This window comes from Felis catus, chromosome B3 (genome assembly GCF_018350175.1).
Source record: "Felis catus isolate Fca126 chromosome B3, F.catus_Fca126_mat1.0, whole genome shotgun sequence".
NCBI classification, from domain to species: Eukaryota; Metazoa; Chordata; class Mammalia; order Carnivora; family Felidae; genus Felis; species Felis catus.
This window is the reverse complement of record NC_058373.1, coordinates 81,070,471-81,094,766: the sequence shown is the minus strand read 5'-3', so window position 1 is coordinate 81,094,766 and position 24,296 is coordinate 81,070,471. Positions and strand designations below refer to the sequence as shown.

Here is a 24,296-nt window from a genome sequence, read left to right as displayed (position 1 = left end):
GTCCTTGTTTCCAACTGTTTTTAATTATTTTGAATTACTGGGTCATATCGCAATTTTGTGTTTAACTTTTTGAGGAACCACCATACTTTCCCACCACAGCTGTACTATGTTACATTCCCACCAGCAAGGTGCAAAATGTCCACTTTCTTCATACCCTTCATACCCACCCTTATTATTTTCCTTTTTTTTTTTTCAATTATACCCATCCTAATTGGTATGAAATGGTGCAAATGTGATTCTTAATCTTTGACTTTTGAGACTTTAGGAATATCAATTTCTAAATACGAATAGTGTCTATTGATCTGAATTTTCTGTCACAGAGTCTTCTGGCAAACAGCATTTGGACCAACATTCCTCTTAATTTACATAGCATCTAAATAATTTAATTGGTATAGACCCAATTTAGCATGGGGATGACAAGGCACTAATCTTCTCATATCTATGTTAAAATAATTTATGCTTTAACGTTTTCAGTGTAAAAAAGATATCTTAAATGTCTTTTTTTTTTTTAATTTTTTTTTCAACGTTTATTTATTTTTGGGACAGAGAGAAACAGAGCATGAACGGGGGAGGGGCAGAGAGAGAGGGAGACACAGAATCGGAAACAGGCTCCAGGCTCTGAGCCATCAGCCCAGAGCCCGACGTGGGGCTCGAACTCACGGACCGCGAGGCGGGGCTCGAACTCACGGACCGCGAGATCGTGACCTGGCTGAAGTCGGACGCTTAACCGACTGCGCCACCCAGGCGCCCCTAGATGTCTCTTTTCAATACCCATAGATTAAACTATCTCCGAAATATGTGACTAAGATAATTATAAATATTTAAGAATCTGCCCAGGTAATGTCATAATGTACTTGATTTTAGAATAGCCATAACAATATTAACTTATCTTCCCTGGTTTTCAAGTTTTGCTTTAAATTTTTGCAATACCTTAAAGCACCAAAATTATGTAGGACCACATAGTATCGCTGACCTATTACCTTTTACATATTTAATTCATTAGTTCTATCTATCACCCAATAAATATCAATCGGTACATAGTTCTATCTATCTAGTTCAACTGATGCAGAATGCAGACATTTAGGCCACATCACACACAGTCCCTAAATATTCCAGCTAGCTTTGCACAAACTATTCCAAGCCACAGACATATATCCTACTCAGAAATCCCCAGAATGGATGATATTAATTACAAGGGGTTACAGAAATGAAGGGAAATTAACCTTCATTACTAACTTTTTTTTAGAAGGGAAATAATAGTAGTTTGATGCCCTAGAAATGCTGCTAATTGACTTGGCATCACTGCCTCCCTGGGCATTTAGGGGCTTAGTCTCTCTCTTTCTCTTTGAGTATGAGGAACAAAAAGCTTTGGGTAGATGAAAACTTTCATTGTTGGACCCTATTACAAGCTTTTGGAGCTGGAACAGTCTTCCCAGGGCAGGAGGAATAGGATTGATGACTAAGCTGTGGCTCCAAGTGTCCCTGCAGCAAGTAAGGGCCAGTGCCTCATCCCTCCCCACACTCCTCTGTCCTGACAAGCCCGCTGAAGTGTATAATGCAGGACTTAAGAAAGCTGTTAGATGCAACATATGATTCTTTGAAATGAGAAGAGCATTAGGGGCAACTGGGTGACTCAGGAGGTTAAGCATCCGACTCTTGATTTCAGCTCAGATCATGATCTTATGGTTTGTGAGTTCGAGCCCCACATCAGGCTCTGTGCATCAGGCTCAGGAAGCCTGCTTGGGATTCTCTCTCTCCCTTGCTCTCTGCTCCTCCACTTACATGCATGTGTTCTCTGTTTCACTTTATCTCTGTCAAAATAAATAAATAAACTTAAAAAAAAAAAAGAATAGCTTTGGATACCTAGAAGCTACAGAGAGAGCCTTCGTCTCCAATAATAAACAAGAATGTGCTTTCCTGGTTTTTCAAAAATATTTTGTTCATCTCTCTATAGATTGTGAACTCCTCAAGAACAGAAAGAAGCCTATCAGTCCCACTATTTCTTTTCTCTGCTATTATTCACAATTGTTGTTCAATAAAAGATACTCAATGAAAATTGTATATGGGTAATCACAATTGTATGTGATTTGCAAAATGACCTTAGGTATAAAATAATAAGATTGAAGCAGAGTTTTATTTAACAAATACTTACATCACACTTATCTTGTGTGCATGCATGATTCTGTGTGCTTTATAAATAGTAACTCACTGGGGCACCTGGGTGGCTCAGTCGGTTAGGCGTCTGACTCTTGGTTTCATCTCAGGTCATGATCGCACAATTTGTGGGTTCAAACCCCGTGTCAGGATCTGTGCTGGCAGTGCAGAGCCTGCTTGGGATTCTCTCTCTCTCTGCCCTTTCTCTTTGCCCCTCCCCTGCTCATACTCTCTCTCTCTCTCAAAAGAAATAAATAAACATTAAAAACAAAAGGAAATAGTAACTCACTTAATCCTACAACAATTCTATGAATTAGGTCCCATTTATTACCCCTGTGTAACAGACTATGAAACTGAAACACTTGTCCAAGGCCATATAGTAAGCAATTGGAAGAACCAGTACTGTAAGCCCAGGGAGTCTGGTGCTAGAATCCATGTTCTTTACCATTATACTCACTGCCTGACATCACTGCTAGGGGCCAGTCAGGCTGGGCTTTAAGCCCAGATCCACCTAGGCTATTTATTTCAACAAAAAGCACCTTCTTGGCTATAAAAATGCTAAGTGAAATTAGTCAGTCAGAGAAAGACAAATATGATATGGCTTCACTCATATGAGGACTTTAAGAGACAAAACAGATGAACATAAGGGAAGGGAAACAAAAATAATATAAAAACAGGGAGGGGGACAAAACATAAGAGACTCATAAATATGGAGAACAAACAGAGGGTTACTGGAGGGCTTGTGGGAGGGGGGATGGGCAAAGCGGGTAAGGGGCATTAAGGAATCTACTCCTGAAATCATTGTTGCACTATGTGCTAACTAATTTGGATGTAAATTTTAAAACAATTAATTAATTAAGTTAAAAATAAAAAAATCAAATAGAAATGCCTAGACAATGTCAGGATCCACACACAAAGTAAAAACCGAAAAATAGCATTGAACTTATAATCAGATTTGGGTGGTGGTCTGGCTTTGCCTCTAGCTTGGTATTTTATATGAGGCAGTTATACAAATTTTCTGGGCCTTAGCTTCCTCATCTATAATATGGGGACGTCTCTTAATGAGATTGTGGATATGAAGCTACTTCTAAAATGTAAAACACTATATAAATGTACTCTTAAAAGGGTTTTTTTTAATTTGTCACTTTACATTTTAAGAAAATGGGATGTAAACTTAAGAAAATTCTCCCAAACTGTATTTTTTAACTTTCCATAAAACAATCATTAATTTTTAGAAAACCTATTTGTTATAGTTGTATTGATCTCATCCACGTTCTCACTATTGTGAATTCTCGGGGCCCCCTTTATAAACAAAGAATTAGTGGCTTTGCTTTTGGAACTGGTGCTTGGAGACAATCTTACAAAACAATGTGCCTATTAGCATCCAATTATATAAACCTGCTTCATTATATCAGGATCAAACTGGCTCAAGAAAAGACTATAGAGATGACTAGAGATATTTTTCAAATGCCAGCTTGAGTTCTTTCCTCAAGAAATGGCTCCTTGCTTTAATGAGATGATTGGGCTGCTCAGCGGATGACGTGTGGGAGGCGGGGTGGGGTGTAAGGTAGGACTATGTGTACACAACAAGTCAAATCCATAGCCCTGAGACTAGGACAACAACGATTTACTACCAGAGTTTATGTACCTGGCATGTGAGAATCTGAGCTCTGAGAATACAACAGTCAAAAGACACAATCCCTGTCTTCAAGGAGCTTAAAGTGTTGTGTGCAGGATTTGAATGTGGCTTCACATAATAATCATCTCGAACACCTTCTTAAAATGCCAGTGTCCACGCCTTACTCAAATCGAGTAAACCACAATCTCTCAGGGCGCCCTGGTGGCTCGGTCCGTTAAGACCCTGACTTTGGCTCAGGTCATGATCTCACAGTTCATGTGTTGGAGCCTCTCCTAGGGCTCTGTGCTGACAGCTCAGAGCCTGGAGTCTGCTTCAGATTCTGTGTCTCCCTCTGTCTCTCTGCCCCTCCCCCGCTCACACTCTGCCTCTCTCTGTCTTTCAAAAATAATAAGCATTAAAAATTTAAAAAGAATCTCTAGTGACAGGACCCAGGAATCTGTCCTTTTTTAAAATTCTTGGGCTGACTCTAAAGTAGAACCAGAACAGAAAAGCCCTGTTTAGTGGGAAAGAAAAAGAAGTTAAAGGTCATTATGGTACAAAGAATAAGTGCCATGTTTGGGGAAACAAATGAAAGCCCCAGCCCAGCTTTCACCAGTTTTCCCAGATGAATCCTGGAGAACAGAGTTAAACATATTAAGAAAGGGAAGGGTAGTACAACAGAGGAAGCCAAGGTGTAAAAGCCCAAGGGAAAGAGAGCACAGGGCCACAAAGCAGCACTTTCCAAACGTAAATATGCATGCGAATCCCATAATCATCTTGTTAAAATGCTGATTCTGTTGCACCAGTACAGAGTAGGGCTGAGATTCTGCATTTCTAACAAGATCCCATGGGATCCATTACTGCTGGCTCAGATCAAGAGAAGAGTAAAAGTGGGGTATAGATGTGAGAAGCAAGATGAGTGGGAAGGGTCAACCCGAACTTGATCCTGAATGCCCCTGCTAAGGAGTTTGGATTTGATCCTAGACTTTATCCTGAGGGCATTAGGGAGCTGCTACCAGATCATAAGCCAAACAGCAATAGAATTCTATTTTCATTTTATTTTTATTTATGTTTTTTAAATGTTTACTTATTTTGAGGGAGAGGGAGGGACAGAGAGAGAGGAGAAGGAGAATCCCAGGCAGGCTCCAAGCTGTCAGCACAGAGCCCGATACGGGGCTCGAACCCACAAAACCATGAGATCATGACCTGAGCTGAGACACTTAACCAACTGATCCACACATGGGTGCCACTCTATTTTCATTTTAGAAAGATCATTCTGGCTACTTTGATGAAGAGGTCAAAACTGGAGGTGAGGGGCGCCTGGGGGGCTCAGTCAGTTGAGCATCCGACTTCGGCTCAGGCATGATCTCACAGCTCATGAGTTCGAGCCCCACATCAGGCTCTGTGCTGACAGCTCAGAGCCTGGAGCCTGCTTCGGATTCTGTGTCTCCCTCTCTCTCTGCCCCTAACCCACTCGCATTCTGTCTCTGTCTCTCTCCAAAATAAATAAACATTAAAAAAAATTTTTTTTTAGGGGCGCCTGGGTGGCGCAGTCAGTTAAGCGTCTGACTTCAGCCAGGTCACGATCTCGAGGTCCCGGAGTTTGAGCCCCGCGTCAGGCTCTGGGCTGATGGCTCAGAGCCTGGAGCCTGTTTCCGATTCTGTGTCTCCCTCTCTCTCTGCCCCTCCCCCGTTCATGCTCTATCTCTCTCTGTCCCAAAAATAAATAAACGTTGAAAAAAAAAAATTAAAAAAAAAATTTTTTTTTTTAAATAAAAAACTGGGGTGAGCAGTCAAACTGGACAGTGTTGGAGTAATCCAGGGAACAGATGATTGGCCTGAACTAAGATAGTGGGAGTGGGGACGGAGAAAACCAGAGAGTCTTGTCCGGTTAATTCTGCTGGTTGCAAAATCAAACCAGAGGGCAAAAGTTGAAGGTGATGCCTGTATCAATTACTTGCAAACAGTAGATTTCATTCTGCTGGTTTGACCACAAACTGATTTATTAAAGGATATTAAGTAGCTCATTGAACTATTGGGGTGGCTGGGGAAACATTCAAGGCTAAGCTCCCAGGAACAGTGCCCAAAACTCGACCACAGAACCACCCAGAACAGGAACCTGTCACTGGTGTTCTCTATTTCACTATACAGTGCCAGCTTCTGCCACTGTGGCCACTGAGCCCCAAATACCAGCACTTGGTTTTATTACAACTGCTACTGACATCAATGCTGCGTCTGCATCAAATCTTGAACTGTCCTGTGCCTAAAAGCTCTGCCAACACGGCCATCAGGTACATGGAAGCCCCATGCAGACAGAGCCTGTTTTATTCACATTGCTCATTTCCGAATATAATCTTGCATGAAGGTATCTAATGGGCGTGCCTGCATCCTAGCTGCAAAGGAGGCTGGGGAGCTGAGTTCCGCTTTCCACCTGGGAGGGAAAAGGATGCTTGTAATGTAGGAATTTCCCCAAACATAAAAGCTACTCGAAAGACAATGACGTCCATTAAATTTAACCTAAAAAGCTTTTTGAAATGATTAGCTTCAGAAAGAGACAAAATTGCACCATGCTGAGGAGTGTCTGAGAGGTGAGAATCCAGAGCCTTCTGAGAGGAGCAACTTTTTTAAACTTGGAGAATTAAGGAGTAATTCCACCTCCTGTTTCCCACAAAAAGTAATTCTCACACTTTCTACCAATTAGAGATTAATTTGTGCTAAGGGACTGCTATTAAAATGCAAATATACCTTTTAAGAAGGTTAAGTTTCATTCACAAGTTAATGGGAATTACTTTAATCAGCTTCACACCCAGCAGAGTGTACCTAAACACAGTACTTAGAATATTAGACTTTGGATTGTGGCCTAAAGGAAGGAAAACTGTTGAGTTGAAGGTTAAGACTGGAGTGAACTTTGGAGACCCTGAAGACCGCATAATTCATGTATAGGGAAGTGTTATAAAAGAGAAAGAAGACAGAGAGGTATTCCTAAGAGAGAGTCAGTTGGTGACTAAGAAGTTGCCTAGGTATGATACAGCCCTGGGGTGCCTGGGTAGCTCAGTCAGTAAGGGACCAACTCTTGATTTTGGCTGTGGACATGATCTCATGGTTGTGAGATCAAGCTCCGGGTCAGGCTTCTCACTGAGCATGTTATCTGCTTGGTAGTCTCTCTCTCTGCCCCTCCCCTACTCAGGTTCTTTCTCTCTCCCTCTCTCTCTCTCAAAAATAAATAAATAAACATTAAAAAAGTGTTTCACTATTTTTTGTATATAAAACCAAATCTGGTCCTGAGTCCCTTCCCTCACAATCCAAAGGATTCCATGAAAGCGCTAAGGACTTTGGTCTTTTTTCTTTTTTAATTTTTAAAAAATGTTTATTTATTTTTGAGAGAGAGAGACAGAGTGTGAGTGGGAGAGGGACAGAGACAGAGGGAGACACAGAATCCAAAGCAGGTTCCAGGCTTTGAACTGTCAGCACAGAGCCTGACGTGGGGCTCAAACCCACAAACCGTGAGATCATGACCTGAGCCGAAGTTGGACACTTAACTGACTGAGCCACACAGGTGCCCCAGGACACTGAAGTCTTTCATGGCTCCCTCTAACATGCCTTTTTTTTTTTTAATTTTTTTTTTAAAGTTTATTTGTTTTTGAGACAGAGAGAGACAGAGCATGAACGGGGGAGGGTCAGAGAGAGAGGGGACACAGAATCTGAAACAGGCTTCAGGCTCTGAGCTCTCAGCACAAAGCCTGACGTGGGGCTTGAACTCACAAACCGTGAGATCATGACCGGAGCCGAATTGGAAGCTTAACCGACTGAGCGACCCAGGCGCCCCTAACATGCCTTTTATTCAATTCTGCAACACCCCTTGGAGGCAGCAGCTCCATCTCTTCTCTTGGCATTTTCACCAAGGCTAGGATCCCAGCAACCTTTCTTTTCTGATGTCTTAGCCATACCTCCAATGGCAGAAAAAAGAGGGTAGTGGTGCAAGGACCTTGACTCATGTTATGCTGATAACTCACAAAGTCTAACTTCACCTCTCTCAACTTTTAGAGAAATTAAGCATTTCCATTAGAGATGTTAACTGCAGCTATCTCTGTCTACCCAGCTGTTACCTTCCAACAAAAAGATGTTGGCCTTTAAAACCCCTTCAGTCCATGTGCTTGGTGTCTTACTTGCCTTCCAGATTCACATTCAAGCATTCTCCACCCTGCCTTTGCCCTGGAGCCTGGGAGAGCAACAGGTCCCTTGCTTGCTAGCTTCTGGTAGGGTTTTGCCAATGAGGACCTCTGGCAGGAAATACAAGGAAGATAGAGTATGGGGCCAAGTATTTATTTCCTTAGCTCCCTCCCTAAAGGGTCAAGTGGAGTTGGATGTGTTTCTTGACAGAATGTCAACTCCTTCTCTTAAGGGTCTACATAAGTCTCTACCTCTGGATTCCAGACTCCCTCCCTTTTTCCTTTCATCCCAAGGGGCTGGTTACATATCAGCTGCTACTATGCCCTGAGATACTACACTACTCCTATAGTTCTCCTACACCCACAACTTTGTGAATAGTCCCTTTGTAAATAACACTTTCTCAGGTTATCCTATTTAGAACATATTTGATTGCTAATAGGACCCTGACTGATACAGTCAGTATGATAAAATAATTTATGTATTTTTTGACTATAAATAATTTTCAGTATCTTCTTTCCAAAAATAATATATTTGTATATGGCATTTACTCATGGATATCAAAGAACTGTATAAATGATAATTCCCACAACATTTCTTGGTACAAGGATATGAGAGGATAATTTTTAAAAGAGTAAAATCACAACTGTCATACAAATATAAAATAGACATGTGTCAAAGATTTTCATTTCATTCATATTTAACTCAGTAAGGAAGAAACCAGTAATATATTACAACCAGTTCAAAAGAGAGCTCAAATGTCCTGTATGTAGAATTCCAAATAATTTATGCAGATACTCCCCACTTAAAAAGGTGGACAGTAACACCACCCCTTGAATTTGGGCTGTGTTTAGTGATTTGCTTCCAAAGAGAACATTGTGGAAGGGAGAAGAACGTGTAACTTAATACTGGAGAAACTTGGCAAACTCCACCTTAGCCAGGCGATCAAGGTTAATATCATCAGCAAAAAGACATGTTGTCAGCATGTATCCTTGATATGATGTAATAAGAATGTCACTTCACTTCTGTGATGCTCATTCAAAAACCCATAACCTTGGTCCAATCATAAGAAAAATATAAAATTCAATATAGGAACATCGTACACTGTAGGTGACCAGTATTCCTCAAAACTGCCGAGGTCATCAAAAACAAGGAAAATCTGAGAAACAGCCACAGCCTGAAGAAACATCATGACTAAATGTAACATGGTATCCTGGAAGGATTCCAGAAAAAGGCTTTAGTAAAAAGCATGGAGTTTAATTAATGTACCAGTGCTGGTTCCTTTAGTTGTAACAAACATACCATAGTCATTTGAGATGTTGATAAAAGGGGAAATTGGGTGAGGGGGTATAGAAGAATTCTGTACTGTTTCTGCATCTTTCCTATAAATCTAAATCTATTGTAAAATTTAAAGTTTATTTTCAAAAGAGAGAAAATTCAAGGTGCTATACATTTATAGTCAGATAAAGAATGCTAAAATGGATTTACAAGAGTATGCAAAACTGACAAAATCAGTCAATATCCATAGAGTAATAATCAAATTTTACATTTTTATGGACAGGAATGATTTATTTACTATTCATGTTTAACAAACCAACTCTATCTCTAAGACAGCCTAGACTAAGACAAATCCAAAATAGCCCGATAGGACCAAAGTAATCCCCAGAGGCTCCAGCATTCCTTTAAAAGGATATCTAGGAATCTCCTCTGCCCATTCAAAATCTTTCAGTTTTTTTTTTTTTTTCCTACAAAGAATGTAGGTGTCCAAATTATAAAAAGCCCTTACAACAGCCAGGCATGACTTGACAAAATGACTAACAGAAGTATACAAATATTCAAAAGGTTATACAATACTTTGCTAAGTTATCACATCACTACAGACTGAAAAATAACCCAAAGATCAAGATAATTTATCAGCCTACCAGGGGCTACAGACTGCCAGATATACATCATTGCCTTAGAGTTAAAAGCACTTGTAATATTAAGTTTCCTAGGCAACATACCAGCAAATGGTGCAGTAATAAAATAAGAATTTAAAAAAGCAAATTGAACAAAGGAACAATCAATACCAGGTTCCAAATTCCACCCCCTACCTGGCTATACAAACTACTCATGTTAAAGATAGACTCAGCTTTTAGGTGGGGAACTATCATTTTCCCAGTCCTCATATTTCCATATAGAGGAGCTTCAACTAGATTAACACTCCTGGCCTCAGTTTCTGCCTGTGTAAGAAGAGGCTCCATGACAAAATATGTGATTGCAGTTTGGAGCATTTGCCTTTGGCCTTTTTGTTTCAGGCACTACTTAAATATGTTTGTTTCCTCTTTCCTCAGTCTTAATGCATGTGGTAAGTGTCTTAAAGCCAGAATCCACATGGGTCTTTCAAACCTCAGTTTCCCATGCCCTGGTAGAAGAGTGACTATCTCTCATAGTAAATTAATAAAGAGACTTTTGAATATAACCTAGTATAAATGCTAGAACAAAAGGGAAAATGTGTTGGTCATGCCCTATGTGAGAATTTCCACTCTATGTCACAGCAGTATTTCTCATTATAAATGAATAAGTAAGTATTCTAGTTCTACCCCAATTCATGTGCATTTATTTTTGTATGAACCAATTTCTCAGAACTTGATCACCTCCCTAGCTACTGAAAAAAATAAATCCCTGAACTTTCAAGTGGTGGGGGGCTAGATTTCTTCCAGCCTCTGTAAGATTAAAACACCTACCTCTTGGGGCGCCTGGGTGGCGCAGTCGGTTAAGCGTCCGACTTCAGCCAGGTCACGATCTCGCGGTCCGTGAGTTCGAGCCCCGCGTCGGGCTCTGGGCTGATGGCTCAGAGCCTGGAGCCTGTTTCCAATTCTGTGTCTCCCTCTCTCTCTGCCCTTCCCCCGTTCATGCTCTGTCTCTCTCTGTCCCAAAAATAAATAAACGAAAAAAAAAATTAAAAAAAAACAAACACCTACCTCTTTCAGTTGCACTTCTACTGATGAACATACACCTAGGTAAAGAGGTAAGGGGCTCAGGTAAGAGGCTCATTCTAAAGCTGAATCTTAGGGAAAGCTCTGCTTATTTTGAGAACTATGAAACAGGTTACAGTTCCTCTCTCTTTCCTTTCCTCTTTAACATCAAGAAGCTTAGCATCAACTATAAAGGATCTTTGAGAAGTAGTTCTCAAATTTTTCATGTTTGTGAAATACTTTTGAATTTGGGGCAGCCAACGTGAATGAATCAAACAACTTAAAAAACTCTAAATCAATTCTTGTCACATCTCAGAGGGCCTAGAATGCATTCCTACATAACCCACTAACCATACAGTCCCCTTTTAGCACTACAACAGTTTGAGAACTATTCCTGCTCAGACAGTGATTTCTTGCATACTCACAGGCAAAGCTCTCTTATGTTCCTAGTCAACCACCATCCTCCTCTAGAGCCATCTTAATACCGCACTTCATCTTTTACTTCTAACCTCAAGGAAATCGTAAATGTGCTCTGCCTCAACATTACATATGATAGTGTGAAAGAAAATTCCAAAGTTAAATAAAAATTGCTAAGAGAGTCGTTCAAAAATAGGGTCAGGAGGATACTGGAGAAGCAAGGCCCATAGACCTCGGTTTCAATTTTTGGAACACCTTGGACTTTTGACTTTTGTCAATTGCACCTTCACTACCTTCCAGAATGCCTCCTTCTACTTTGGACTAAAATAGAGATAATGTAACATGTATCAGCTAAATAGCCAATTGTTTATTAGATAGTTTAACTGTCAGTACCAATCCTAATTCAATCAAAGAAGTCATATAACCTTATGGGCTCTGCCTTTGTGAGCCTGTGCTTTCCACTTACAGTTCCGAACACGCTTTCAATTTCAGTCCACTCTGTCCCCAGGACTGTATTCCCTAATACCCCAAAATAAATGCTTTGGCTGCTTTACAGCTTCTTCTTCTTGATTGACAATAGATATAATTGTTTTACAACAAAAAGTAATGTAGCTATGAAAACTTTGCTGCTTACTGTATACTCTCAGCACTCTAGGCAAGGACCAGTGTGTTTACCTATTTGTTTTCAATTTCCCCTACTGGGACTTACTGATAAAAGTCTATTTTCCTTCCTCCCAGGGCTTTATGTTTATTCACATTTTGCTATTTTATTGCATGTATGTCTTGCCTTCTTGAATTCTTTGTAGAATGAGACTGGATGCTGAAAAACATTAATAAAATACAGAAAGGAATAGTTTAGTGCCTACTCTCTACTGCCCTCTGCAGGTGTAAGGAGAGAATAAGGGAGTCACAACCTATTACTACCTGCAGCAGTGTCCAAGAGATTCTCACCTAACAGAAGGTTTAAAGCAACTGGTGATTCTTGAAAGGAGAACCATTACCAACCAGACTCCACCTATTCACAGGAAGGATTTACCAATTTGCTAAAGTCCCTTCACCGTGGAAAGATATCTGGGAGCCACATATCCTATTTTCAAGGGAACTTGCTATCTCCCATACTTACATACAAATCGACATCTTAGTCCTCTCTTACTCTGGGTTATGACTAAAGGCCTTTATGTTAAAGTTCCTTACAGTCCTGTAAAACTTGAGTCTGGGAGTGAAGAAAAAAGAGACTCAATAGTTATAACGACATAAAGGCAAAAACAATGCAACTTGTCTGTGCTTTGCAGACAAATGTCAACAAACACAGGAACCCCTGCAATGCAGCAGAGATCATGAGAGTTTTTGCTTTTTGTTTTTGCAAAAAGTGTAAAGCAGCCTGCTTTAGATAACCAGCAAACAGGCAGCTTCCATTTTGTGTAGAAAAGACCATTGATTATGCATGGATTATTTTCTTCAGTCATACTACTTTATATGGGTAGCAACACTGTCAGTGATGTCATCTTCTAAGACAACAGACCCGAATGTATAGGCATATTGTGCCAACTGAGCCCAAATCAATGACCTGAGTAATGCAATCATGGTAACACTATTATTCCTCATCTAAACCCTCCAAGCCCATAGAAAAATAATGCTAATCTGATGCATGTTCAAGAAATACGTTGTGTGGGAAAGAAGATCAAGCCTTTGTTTAATTTTATTTACATTCTAATTTGTACTTAGAGGAAACCCCCCAAAATTATCATTATGTGCATAGGACTATGTTGTTTTCTTTTTAAAATATTTATTAACAATGACACACTTTCTTGGATAAGAATAGTTTTAGTGAGGATATTTTCCAAAAAATTGAACTCCAAATGTGCATTCACATAGCTTACCAACATCTTTCCATAACTACTGGATCAGAATGATTTACAGCATTCCTGACAAAGGAGACATCGTTAGAATACGGGAAAATTTTAAAGACACGGCTTGTAGTTTCATCTCTGGTTGTTTTGTGATTCAATTGATTCACTCAATTTACCTACCTTTATAATGGGCATAACATAGACTCAAGCAGATTGAAAATTTCTCAGTGTCTGAAAACGTAAACTCTTTGAACTGAAAAATGTGTCTTTAAATGGTGCGTAGGGAAGAGAGCCTTCTCACACGTTTAAAGCATACACTGGGCGCTTTCTGCAAAGTTGGAGAGGCTCAGCGTAGGGGTCAGGTCTTTGTCTTTGAAGGCAGCACATCCGGGTCACCCTAGAGCCAGGCAGAGGCCCCGCCCCTCCAGGGGTGGCTCCACGGGCGATAAGGACGTCCCTCCGCCTTGATGCGCCACGTCCTCCCCGCGCGCTGGAGGAGGAGCTTGAGCGGCTCGGTGCCTGAACCTGTTAGACTGCCACGAGGGTTCGAACTATGGCTGACAGCGGCCGGATTCCTCAGGCCCGGGCACTTCTGCAGCAGTGCCTGCACGCCCGCCTGCAAATACGCCCAGCCGAGGGGGACACCGAGACTCAATGGGTGGAGGTAACGCCAGCCCCGCCACTTCCGTTACATTCCGGCGCGCAGGGGCGGTACTTCCCCCGTTTTCTTAGTGATCTGTCCCCGCTCTCTACGTTTCCTAGCGCGGGCGGTACGTGGCCCTGGCACGTGCTGTAGGCGGTGCCGATTTCCGCTCGGCCCGCCCATCTTTTCTCTCAGCAACCTGCCAGGCTCCGTCTGTCTCTTTGGTTCTGGAGCTTTCTGCCTTAGACCGTTCGGCCAGCGGAAGAGTGTGTCCCCTGCTCAGGACCGCGAGAATTTGAACTTCCTCTCACCTTCTGCCTCCCTGAGCTCGGTGCACTTGAGGCTTAATTGTATCAGATCTCTTGCTACCAAAGAGCCAGGACCTTGGCATGCCCTTCGCATTGGTCGGGCTACTGTTGGCTAGTGCTGGTCTGGTTGGAGCTTGTAGATTAGATTATTTGCAGACTTTCAAGTCACTTGTGCTCCATTTCCCGTGGAATTCCATTTTATGTTGCCTGCAGCTAGGCCTCAGCATAGAAATAAGATTTCCCATGAAACAATTCTTTTTTCAGGAGACTTAAAATTTTGATTTATTTCCAACTAGAAACAAACACTACTACTGCTAATGTAATGTGTTATTGAACACTGTTCCTCCAAAGAATTTAAACCATTTACACTGATAGGATTTCCTTTTACTTGAATATTTGCCTTTAAAAGATTTGTAAGCAATTATATTCCTGTATTTCCCCTTTCCCCATTTCCTTCTCAAAAATTCATGTTTCTTATTTTTGTTACCCCCCCCCTTTTTGACGTCTTGATTTCTCTTCCATGTTGTGGAATTTTGTTCTTTCCATGTTTTCATATTTGCCAGCTTATCCAAATTGCTTTTTTTTATGGCTAACTCCTGGGACTATAAATCCCAAACTGTTAATCATTTAGCTTTCTTCCATCTATTTTATCTTTTTATATCTTCATGCCGCATCTCCTTATGCAAAATCAGATATTTTATTGCAGCCTTCCAAACTACCAGTTGTGTTGATAAACTTTTAAATCTATTACAAAGCTTTCCCTCCCACTCCCACACACAGCTAAATACTATGAAGAGCTGACAGGTAATTAGATAGTGAGAAAGTAAATTTTTTTTCCTTTCTCGAGCATCCTCTTTTCCTATTCTATTAAAAGTTACAATTTAAAGAAAATATTGTTTTAATTGTCAAAAGATTTGAAGATTAGTGTTCTCACTTTTATTCATTTAGACCTTTGCTGTCACAGGCTAATATTCTTCCTGAGACTGAACTTTGTAAAACTATGCTGAGAATTAACCTGTCATTTCCTACATATTTAAAATGTTTTATACCACGGGATGCCTGGGTGGCTCAGTTGGTTGCACCTCAGACTTTGGCTCAGGTTGCAATTTCAAGGTTCACAAGTTCAAGCCCCATGCCAGGCTCTGTGCTGATAGCTCAGAGCCTGGAGCCTTCTTCAGATTCTGTGTCCCCCTCTCTTTCTGCCCCTCCCCCTCTCACACTCAGTCTCTCTCTCTCTAAAAAATAAACAAACATTTAAAAAGTTGTATACAAGTCGGTTAAGCGTCCGACTTCAGCCAGGTCACGATCTCGCGGTCCGTGAGTTCGAGCCCCGCGTCAGGCTTTGGGCTGATGGCTCAGAGCCTGGAGCCTGTTTCCGATTCTGTGTCTCCCTCTCTCTCTGCCCCTCCCCCATTCATGCTCTGTCTCTCTCTGTCCCAAAAATAAATAAAAAAACGTTGAAAAAAAATTTAAAATAAAATAAAAAGTTTTATACCAAAAGAAACTACAAGAAAAGTGGTTTCTGACTTGAAATGGGGATTTTGTAGGTCACAACTTAAAATCTATTATTGGAATAAACTAAAAGAAAATACCTTAATGAGATAATGTGGTGTCTGTTTCTGCATATAATTAGATACTTAATAGAACTGGTGTCTATTTTTGTATGTAATTAGATACTTAATTCTGACATCGGGAGTGTCCAAATATGACTATGCCTGAGATTTTGAGTAAATGTGCTTGAGATTTTGTCTGGTACTAAAATAATCCCCGTGGAGAGACCTCTGACAATGATACAAGTATCATTCATCCTGTCTGCTCCTAATTGTGGGTGTGCTTTGGAAAACTTTGCTTGTTCCAGAAGCACATTTTCACTTAAAAATTGCTGATTTTCTAGGAAATCAGGTATGAGTGCAAGCTGCATTTATGTTTATATAGAAGGCTATTTAGATAACACAGAGCCTGTAAGATACAATTGAACTTAAATGCAAACAACAGATAAATTGAGTCCTTATCGTGTACAAAATAGTCTGTAAAATGCTTTGGGAATTAAAATGTAAAATAAATTGTGCTTTAGCCTTTAAACTTATTTTTACTTACTCATTTAATAAACATTCATTTAGTTCTTACTGTGAAGTAGGCACCGTTTTAAGCACCTTACAAATATTAATTAATTTAGTCTTTATAATAGTTCTTGGAGTCAGCAAGGTTAAACTACAAAATAAACAATTTGATGATTTAGCGGCAAAATCAGGATCATTTATCAATTCTATTTTCTGCAAACTACAGGAGCTAATAAAGAAATATCCCAGTATTTATATAAAATTAAATTTTTAATATTCCTGATAACAGTCAGGACTTAATATCATAAATGCAGTTTCCAGTGCTTAATCACTATGTTGATTTAAAGCATTAACAATAACAAAAAAATAGTTGGACAGTTTCTTGGTAGTTTAATGAAGTAGATTGAGATCCTCATTTTTATTAGCTGCAGGTAAATGGATTAGGAAGAATAAAGAGTGATGACGTCAAAAGATATCAGTCATGCTATTTATAAATCAGCCATATCTAATGTGAATTCATTTGTTGAATAAATGGGGCCCTGCAAACTAAACATTTCTAAGTGTCCCAACCTTAAGGGAGAGGAGACTGGGTCATAGTCATAATGACTTTGATTAGAAGTAAATGTTTGAGGGTACAACTTGTGGTCTTCACTGCTCTTGGATATATTTTTTAAACTTTATTTTTGAAACAAATGATGATTGAGGTGATTGAATATTGGAAAAGATTTTGTTTTATCACATTTAAGAAATCAAATCTGTTGTAAAAACTTACTTCTCTTTCTTTGGGTTTAATCTCTATATAGCACTTTTGAAATTTTATTCACTTACCTTTGTATCTCTATGTAGAAGTTTTTTTTTTAATCTAAGTTTTCTCTGCTGATTTTTCATAGGTTCAGAGGGGATTAGTGATCTATGTGTGTTTTTTCAAGGGAGCTAATAAAGAACTTCTTCCCAAAATGGGTACGTATTTGATGTTTGTTTTTTAAGAGTGAAAATGAATAGTGATAGATGAGCCAGAAGGGGCAAAAAACACAACCTTAAATTGTACTGGTAAGTTATAAATGAGTTGACTCTATGGTTGTTGGCTTTTTTTTTTTTTTTTTGCCTTTATTATTAGGTTATTTTTGCCTTTTCCAAAGTTTAAAGTAAGAAAATGTGGTGGAATTTTTTAAAAACCTCACCACCATTTCACATGGCTTATAGTTTGGTTTAGAAGAGTGTACATACATACACACACACACACACACACACACAATACACTTGAGTTTCAGCGAGGGATACAAAAACTTGTTAAAAGCAGGGTGGCCACATAGGAAGAAGCAGATGCTTATTTCTTAACATAGTTTCCTTATCTCCCAGAGTCCCTGACAGGGGCATGTAGGTGACACTGTATGTGTAAGATGTGGTTCCCATCAAATCTGGACAGCTAGGACTTGCATCATTCTTATGGAAAAATTTAAATTAACCATTTATGTACTTTTTTTTATAAAAAATGTATTTAAATGTAAGGTTTTTCTGATCTTGAACAAAGCTCAGTGTCATCACAACCACACCTCCTCCAGGGACAGGAAAGCAAGGTCAGTGTTCAGGTACCTCTGAACAGGTATTTACCTGCCTGCAGTTTTCCAGTGTCCTGGATAGCCCATAACACTGGACATTCCTTGTGATAATTACATAGGTTCAGATACATCACATCAAATCTTAAGACAGTATTTGATAACATAATAACGTACCCAAAAAAGCCTGAACTAATGAAGCTATCCCTAAAGTTGGGGACAGGTTATATTCTCTTCATTAGGAAAGGACAGTACCCAGTTTGGATTAATAAGAAATATAAAGTATACAAATGGAAGTTGCAGCATGCAGAAATTAACCTGGAAGAGCTTCAAGTAGTGAAACTCAAGAGTAAATAGCCCAGTGAGGAACAACTTAGGCAAAAGGCTGAAAGTTCCTAGAGGTAATTTTATACTGAGACATCAAACATGTTTGACAACTTTGTCAGAGGGTGAAAACTAGACTTAAAGTGAGGATGGAAAGCCAATAACTGATAGTTTGAAATTTGAATCTGGAAGGTAATAGGGAGCTTTGCAGGGGTTAAAGAAAATGCAGGGTATCTGGCTTAGTCAGTCAGTGGAGCATGCAACTCTTGATCTCGGGGTGGTGAGTTCGAGGCTCATGTTGGATGTAGAGATTACCTTAAAAAAAAGAGAGAGAGAAAATGAATTGAGGGCTCCTGTTACAGAGTAATTTTCTAGGACCTATGGCATGGGTATTGGACATGCTGTCCATTTTCCTAAGTTAATATATTGCCTGGAATTAAATCTTTATTAACTATAAGGAGTATAGTAGAAATATGTAAAAACAGGAAGAGAATTTTTGTCATTGTAACTTAAGATTGACTCCTAAAGTTGTTTCATACTTTCTTAAGTGACTTTTAATCATAATAAGATGAAATGAACCAACCAAATCCAAGCACATTTTGTTTTTTTTGTGTTTTTTTTTAAATGTTAATTTATTTTTGAGAGAGAGAGTGTGTGCACACAAGCAGGGGAGGGGTGGGGGTGGGCGGGGGCAGAGGATCTGAAACCGGTTCTGTGCTGACAGCAGCAAGCCTGATGCAGAGATTGAACCCACAAACTGTGAGATCACGACCTGAGCCAAAGTTGTATGCTTAACCAACTGAGCCACACAGGAAGCCCACATTCTGTTTTATAGTCAGTAAATCCTGTGTGCTTCCATATACCTCTGAGTTCTCTCTGAATACATGCATAAGGTTGTAGTAAATTAAAAACACTGAGGGAGGTCCACCTTAACTCTTTTAGTGGACAGTCTAAAACAAAACTTCATATATCATGATTCTCAGTAAAGAACTGTGAATCTAAGAATCACATTCTGCTGGTGTGAGTGATGAGCAAAAAGAGTCCATCTATTATTGATAGCATTAGCCTGTACTTCCCTCTATTCCAGGAGGCAAAGTAAGCCAATGTGATGGGATTCTCTTAAACCCCACCTCATACTTATTACATGGATTCGATCTTTCTAATCAAATCATGTACCCCTTGGGAATATAACCAGTTATATCCACAGATTCTGAAATAACGTGGCTAACATAGAGATGTGCAGAATCTTTCTCAATTCATCTGCAGTATAATTGAACTGAGATCCAGGGACCTGTCAAAGCTTAACTTCCCATATACATCGTTAGAGATACTTGATTGATAACCTGTCTTCAGATCTTAGAGTTTCCAACACGCCATTAATTCATTGTCTCATTTTAATTCTACATACTGACATTCATATTTGCATTATAATTACTTGTACATACTGATATTTGTATACCAACAGCATTAATTGAATTCTTAGTTATTGCCAGTAGAGGGAGGTGTGTGGAAGTATAATAAATTGTACTTACCTCTCTGGCCTGTTATTCCAAAATTGTCTACTTAGTCTATCAGTAGCCTGAGGCCTGGATAACTGGGTAGAGATTTCCCTTGGAATGAAGTGCTCTGAAGAGTTAGTTTCCTTAGAAGCAATCAATAACGACCACTGTCCGTAGAGCAAAGTCCTATTCATAATAGAGAAAATTAGATGTATTTTAAAATAGCTGTTAGTTGAAAATTGATAGTGCTTCTTGCATTGCTTAGGAATTCATTTGGGTATTCATCTTGGCAGGATTCTACCAGGTTAATTCCCTAATTCGTAGAGTGGGGCAACCATTCTGAATCCTTACTGATACTTACTACAAACCCTCCAAGACTTAAAACCATGGATACCCTATTAGAAAGCATACCTTTTCAAGCCTAATTACTGGGCAGGACTGTGAGATTTATATAGTTTCTTTTACTGTTCATCATTTCTTTTACCGTTTATCGTCTGAGAAAGATTCTTTTTTTTTTTTAAATGTTTATTTTTTGAGAGAGAGCAAGTAAGAGAGGGGCAGAGAGAGAGGGAGTCAGAGAATCCCAAGCAGGCTTCTCCAAGGTCAACACAGAGCCTCATGTGGGACTCGAACTCACAAACCATGAGATCATGACCTGAGCTGAAATGAAGAGTCAGACGCTTAATCAACAGAACCACTCAGGCACCCCAGGAATATTCTTTATAAGCAGAAGTTATTTATACCTTTTATAGAGTCAAGAAGACCCTTAGGCTATTTCTATTAGGTATTTCTTTTATTTATTGTTTTGAGAATGGCTAATGTTGAGATGAAAAGGTTTTCTAAGATTAGATTTTTAGCTACTTATAGATATTTATGGCATTTGTTTGGCAGTTCTTACTCAGTATAAGAAGAATATAGTTTCATAATGCCATAAAATAATACCATGTTTTCTTGTGTATGTATGAACTTAATGCCAATACACCTTTTGATTTACTTTTTCAATTGTGATAGTGAATTCCTGATGATTCTTGCCTTCACCTTTATGGGTGGTTACATGGGTTACATTTGTCAAATGATTAGACATGATAATAGTGCCTTGGAGGTTATGAAACTGCAAAATTATCTGGTTTATGATGAGAATAAACTGGAACCTTTGTCTCAGCTTAGAACTCTAGGCAATTAAGTTACACTAAGATTTCTATTTAATATTATTTGTTGTAAAACAGAATTTTATGTGAGGAGGATTTATCCTGACCTTTTCCAATGAGATTTACTTACGGAATATAAAGGAACAAAAAGGTAAAATCTGCTCATGTATCCCCCTGGGGCAACAATATTTAAGGTTTCAGTATACAGTTAATTTTTAGTCTTTTCTGCCTGAATTTATCATTTAGATCTTGACTGCCCAGTTGGATTTAGAACATCATGCCATTTTTTGCCTGAAATTTGCCTTGTTTTTCATGCTTAGATCATTTAGCTTAGGGAAGCAGTTTTTTAAATCTGGATAGAGACTTTGGGTAAAAAAGCATGAGCCGACAAACTGGGTTTTCAACATGAGATGTGCTGACTGGATGATTGTTGGTTTTCTTCATGTTTGTTTCTCACTTCAAGATGTTTTCCCTTTCTTCCCCACCCAGTTAATACTCTGTTAAATGTGAAATTAAGTGAAACAGAAAATGGCAAGCACGTGTCTATATTGGATCTACCTGGCAATGTTCTTATCATCCCTCAAGCCACTCTTGGAGGGAGAGTAAAAGGAAGAAACATGCAGTATCACTCTAACTCTGGAAAAGAAGAAGGGTTAGAACTTTATTCCCAATTTGTGACTCTGTGTGAGAAAGAATTAGCTGCTAACAGCAAGTGTGCTGAAGCTGGGGTTGTGGTGGAACATGGTACTTACGGGAACAGGCAGGTGTTAAAGCTGGATACCAATGGACCATACACACACCTAATTGAATTTTGAAAAATTAAAAGTCAGTTTCTCTAGTTGTTTTCTAGTATAAAATGATTTTGACTATATTTAGATTTTCTTCCTCTTCTTGAATACACAATCTGCAGCATTTTTAGACAAGAAAATCCTGGTTCCCACTCATAACTATGCAGCCTGATAATGGAACAACCTTGCCAAGTCGCAAACTCGATCTCAGTCACCTTTCATTCTGCTTTCCCCTACACTTCCACTTGAAAACTTGAAAAATGCTTTCTATTCATTTCATAGTCATTGTGGAAATGTTCTTAGAGAGCTGTATTTAAAAACATTTTGTAGTGAAGAATATTGTGTAATCTAGTAAGATATATTTCTTGTACCTTTAAATGTATGTAGTGTGTAATAAAAATAATTATTTTTATTAAAATTAGGTGAAATCCCACACAAACTAATTACAATTTTGTCAGTTAGGTTTTACTATTTCAGTTTTCCATATTTTGAATGGAACAATATGCCACTGACTATTCCTTTTAATAATATCTATGAAAGTGTAATATAGAAATGTTATTGTGCATTATGTTACTTTCTAAGGACATCTAAGTGCTTTAAATCATTTTAAGACTCTTTAGTTGATACAAGAAAGTGTGAGGTTTAAAAATTGTTTTTATTTAATATACGTATGGGTTAATACTTCAGTTTCTCAGTTTTTTACCAAAATAATGTATGTCTTATTTTCTGTATTTGGTTTTTAAAAGTTACTGCTTTGTGAAATTAACGTTCATAAGAAGTCCTTTCTTATTTAATTATATTGCTGTAAAAGGAAGAAGAAGAAAAAGGGAAGCTTTCTACTGGAATTATTTGGGAACAAGTCAACTTGTTCCTTTCCATATTACTTACCTGACGATATGGAGCCACTGTCATTTTTTCTGTTAGTGAATGTTTGTGCCCATCACCCCCCATTCATATGTTGAAGTACCTCAACATGATGGTTTTGAAGATGGGGCTTTGGGAAGTAATTAGGGTTAATAGAGAAAATAAATTTCTGTTATTCAAGCCACTCAGTCTATGGTATTTTGTTAGGACATGAGCTGACAAAGACAGTGATAAAAGATAGACAGGTAATAAGGTAGATTTCTCAGTCAAGAGAGGAAGATATATAAGAAACTCAAAGAATAAATGGATCAGTAAAATATAATATTCAGGTTTTTCAAATGCCTCTGACTTGATTTAAAAAGGTATTTTAAAGAGCAAACACCAAATAATATTTCTAATTACCAAAAGATGAAATTAACTTGAATAAACATCTTAAGTAGCTTCTGAAGATCCCTTTATGTCATAATTCCTTTAGGTCTACCTTCCTAAGATACTTAAAGTTTTTGTTATCACAAAAAAACCTATTTCTCTATATCCTTCCTGTACTATTCTATTTTGGAACTTAAGAATCAATAATTGGCTTGGTAATGAGCTCATTGTCCTTAACTTTTGCTTTATTGATTCATGATACACTTATTGAAATGTAATAAACTATTCATAAACTTTCGAACTCCAATTTTCTCAGAGTTTCTCCAAGGAGGTATATATGTCTTTTGAAAAATTATGTGTTACCTATTTTAAACCATTTTGATTTTGTATGTAGGTGAAATGCTGACTCATAGCTCTAGATTGCTGTTTTATAGTTCAGGCAGTTTTGATTTTTTTTTTTTTTTAATTTGCTTGAGGTACTTGTGGAGAAGAGCAAATTCAACTACATGAAGGGTTATTAACCAGAAAGTGATGGCCAACTTTCATTTCCAAGGAGGCTAGAACCAGAGAGTAAAGGCAGAAGAAAATAGTGGATTTAAAAGTAACTACACCTTGGCTTTCTGTAGCTCTTCTAGCCCAGGGTGTTCAAAGAACCTTCAATAGGTACCTCCTTTTATCTTCCCAGTATATAATGACGATAGTGCTATAGAAAATAAGGCAGTGCTTAAATAATTTACCCAAGATCACACAATAAGGGGGAATAATTTCCATCTTCCTAACTTCCTGTAGTGAGAATTATTTAAAAACTGAAATTGATAAAGGATTAGCATCTTCCACTGTGGATCATTTGAGAAAGAACAGCCAGTAAATTGGTTTACTTACTAAATTTGATGGTGGTAGGTTTGCACCTAATTTATATGCCTTCTGCCTGTTTTTTGAAGATTCTAGAATGTCTCAGAATGTCATTTCTAAGTGTTTTGTGTGCCCATTTAGAAATGTCATGGGTTCAGTTATAGAAAATACTGTATATAAGACACAGATGATCAATGAATGTGGTTTTAATATCTTAAATAGACAAAGTAAAATCAAGCACACTTACTCAAGTAAAAAAAAGACATGCCATTTATGAACCATATCTGTACTGGTGGTGATTTATTGACTCCATAACGAAAGAGCTGAATTTAACAAGTATAAGGATCAAATACAGTAGAGTCCTATGCCACTTGTTTTGGAGAATAAGAATTCACATTGGTGTTTTAAGACAACAGTGACCTCTTGGCACAAAAACAGACACTCCAATCAATGAAACAGAATAGAGAACCCAGAAATGGACCCACAAACATATGGCCAACTAATCTTTGACGAAGCAGGAAAGAATATCCAATGGAATAAAGAAAGTGTCTTCAGCAAATGGTGCTGGGAAAACTGGACAGCGACATACAGAAAAATGAACCTGGACCACTTTCTTACTCCATACACAAAAATAAATGGATGAAAATGGATGAAAAACCTAAATGTAAGACTGGAAACCATCAAAATACTTGAGAAAGCAGGCAAAAATCTCTTTGACTTTG

The 24,296-nt window shown here is 38.6% G+C and overlaps 1 protein-coding gene and 1 long non-coding RNA gene across 2 annotated transcripts; one reads left to right on the top strand and one right to left on the bottom strand.

Moving 5' to 3' along the window:
- Positions 1–10,791: 10,791 nt before the first annotated feature.
- Positions 10,792–13,478, bottom strand: LOC109500796. The gene is made up of 3 exons (XR_002158542.2): positions 13,344–13,478; positions 12,023–12,133; positions 10,792–10,848 (listed from the first exon to the last, which is right to left on the bottom strand). It is a non-coding gene; the product is annotated as an uncharacterized LOC109500796 (long non-coding RNA).
- Positions 13,479–13,586: 108 nt separating this feature from the next.
- On the top strand, positions 13,587–22,537 carry DTD2 (D-aminoacyl-tRNA deacylase 2). Its single transcript, XM_003987531.6, has 3 exons — positions 13,587–13,827; positions 17,065–17,134; positions 21,191–22,537. The coding sequence occupies exons 1-3, from the start codon at positions 13,717–13,719 to the stop codon at positions 21,514–21,516; spliced, it is 507 nt and encodes a 168-aa protein (XP_003987580.1). The 5' UTR covers positions 13,587–13,716; the 3' UTR covers positions 21,517–22,537.
- Positions 22,538–24,296: the final 1,759 nt, after the last annotated feature.

What these genes read in the sequence shown, in the direction of transcription:
- DTD2 (XM_003987531.6), top strand. Translation starts at nt 13,717, where the DNA reads ATGGCTGACAGCGGCCGGATTCCTCAGGCCCGGGCACTTCTGCAGCAG. An exon ending in CCGAGACTCAATGGGTGGAG is followed by an intron (nt 13,828 to 17,064) that starts GTAACGCCAGCC and finishes GATTTTTCATAG; the next exon opens with GTTCAGAGGGGATTAGTGAT. An exon ending in AGAACTTCTTCCCAAAATGG is followed by an intron (nt 17,135 to 21,190) that starts GTACGTATTTGA and finishes TTCCCCACCCAG; the next exon opens with TTAATACTCTGTTAAATGTG.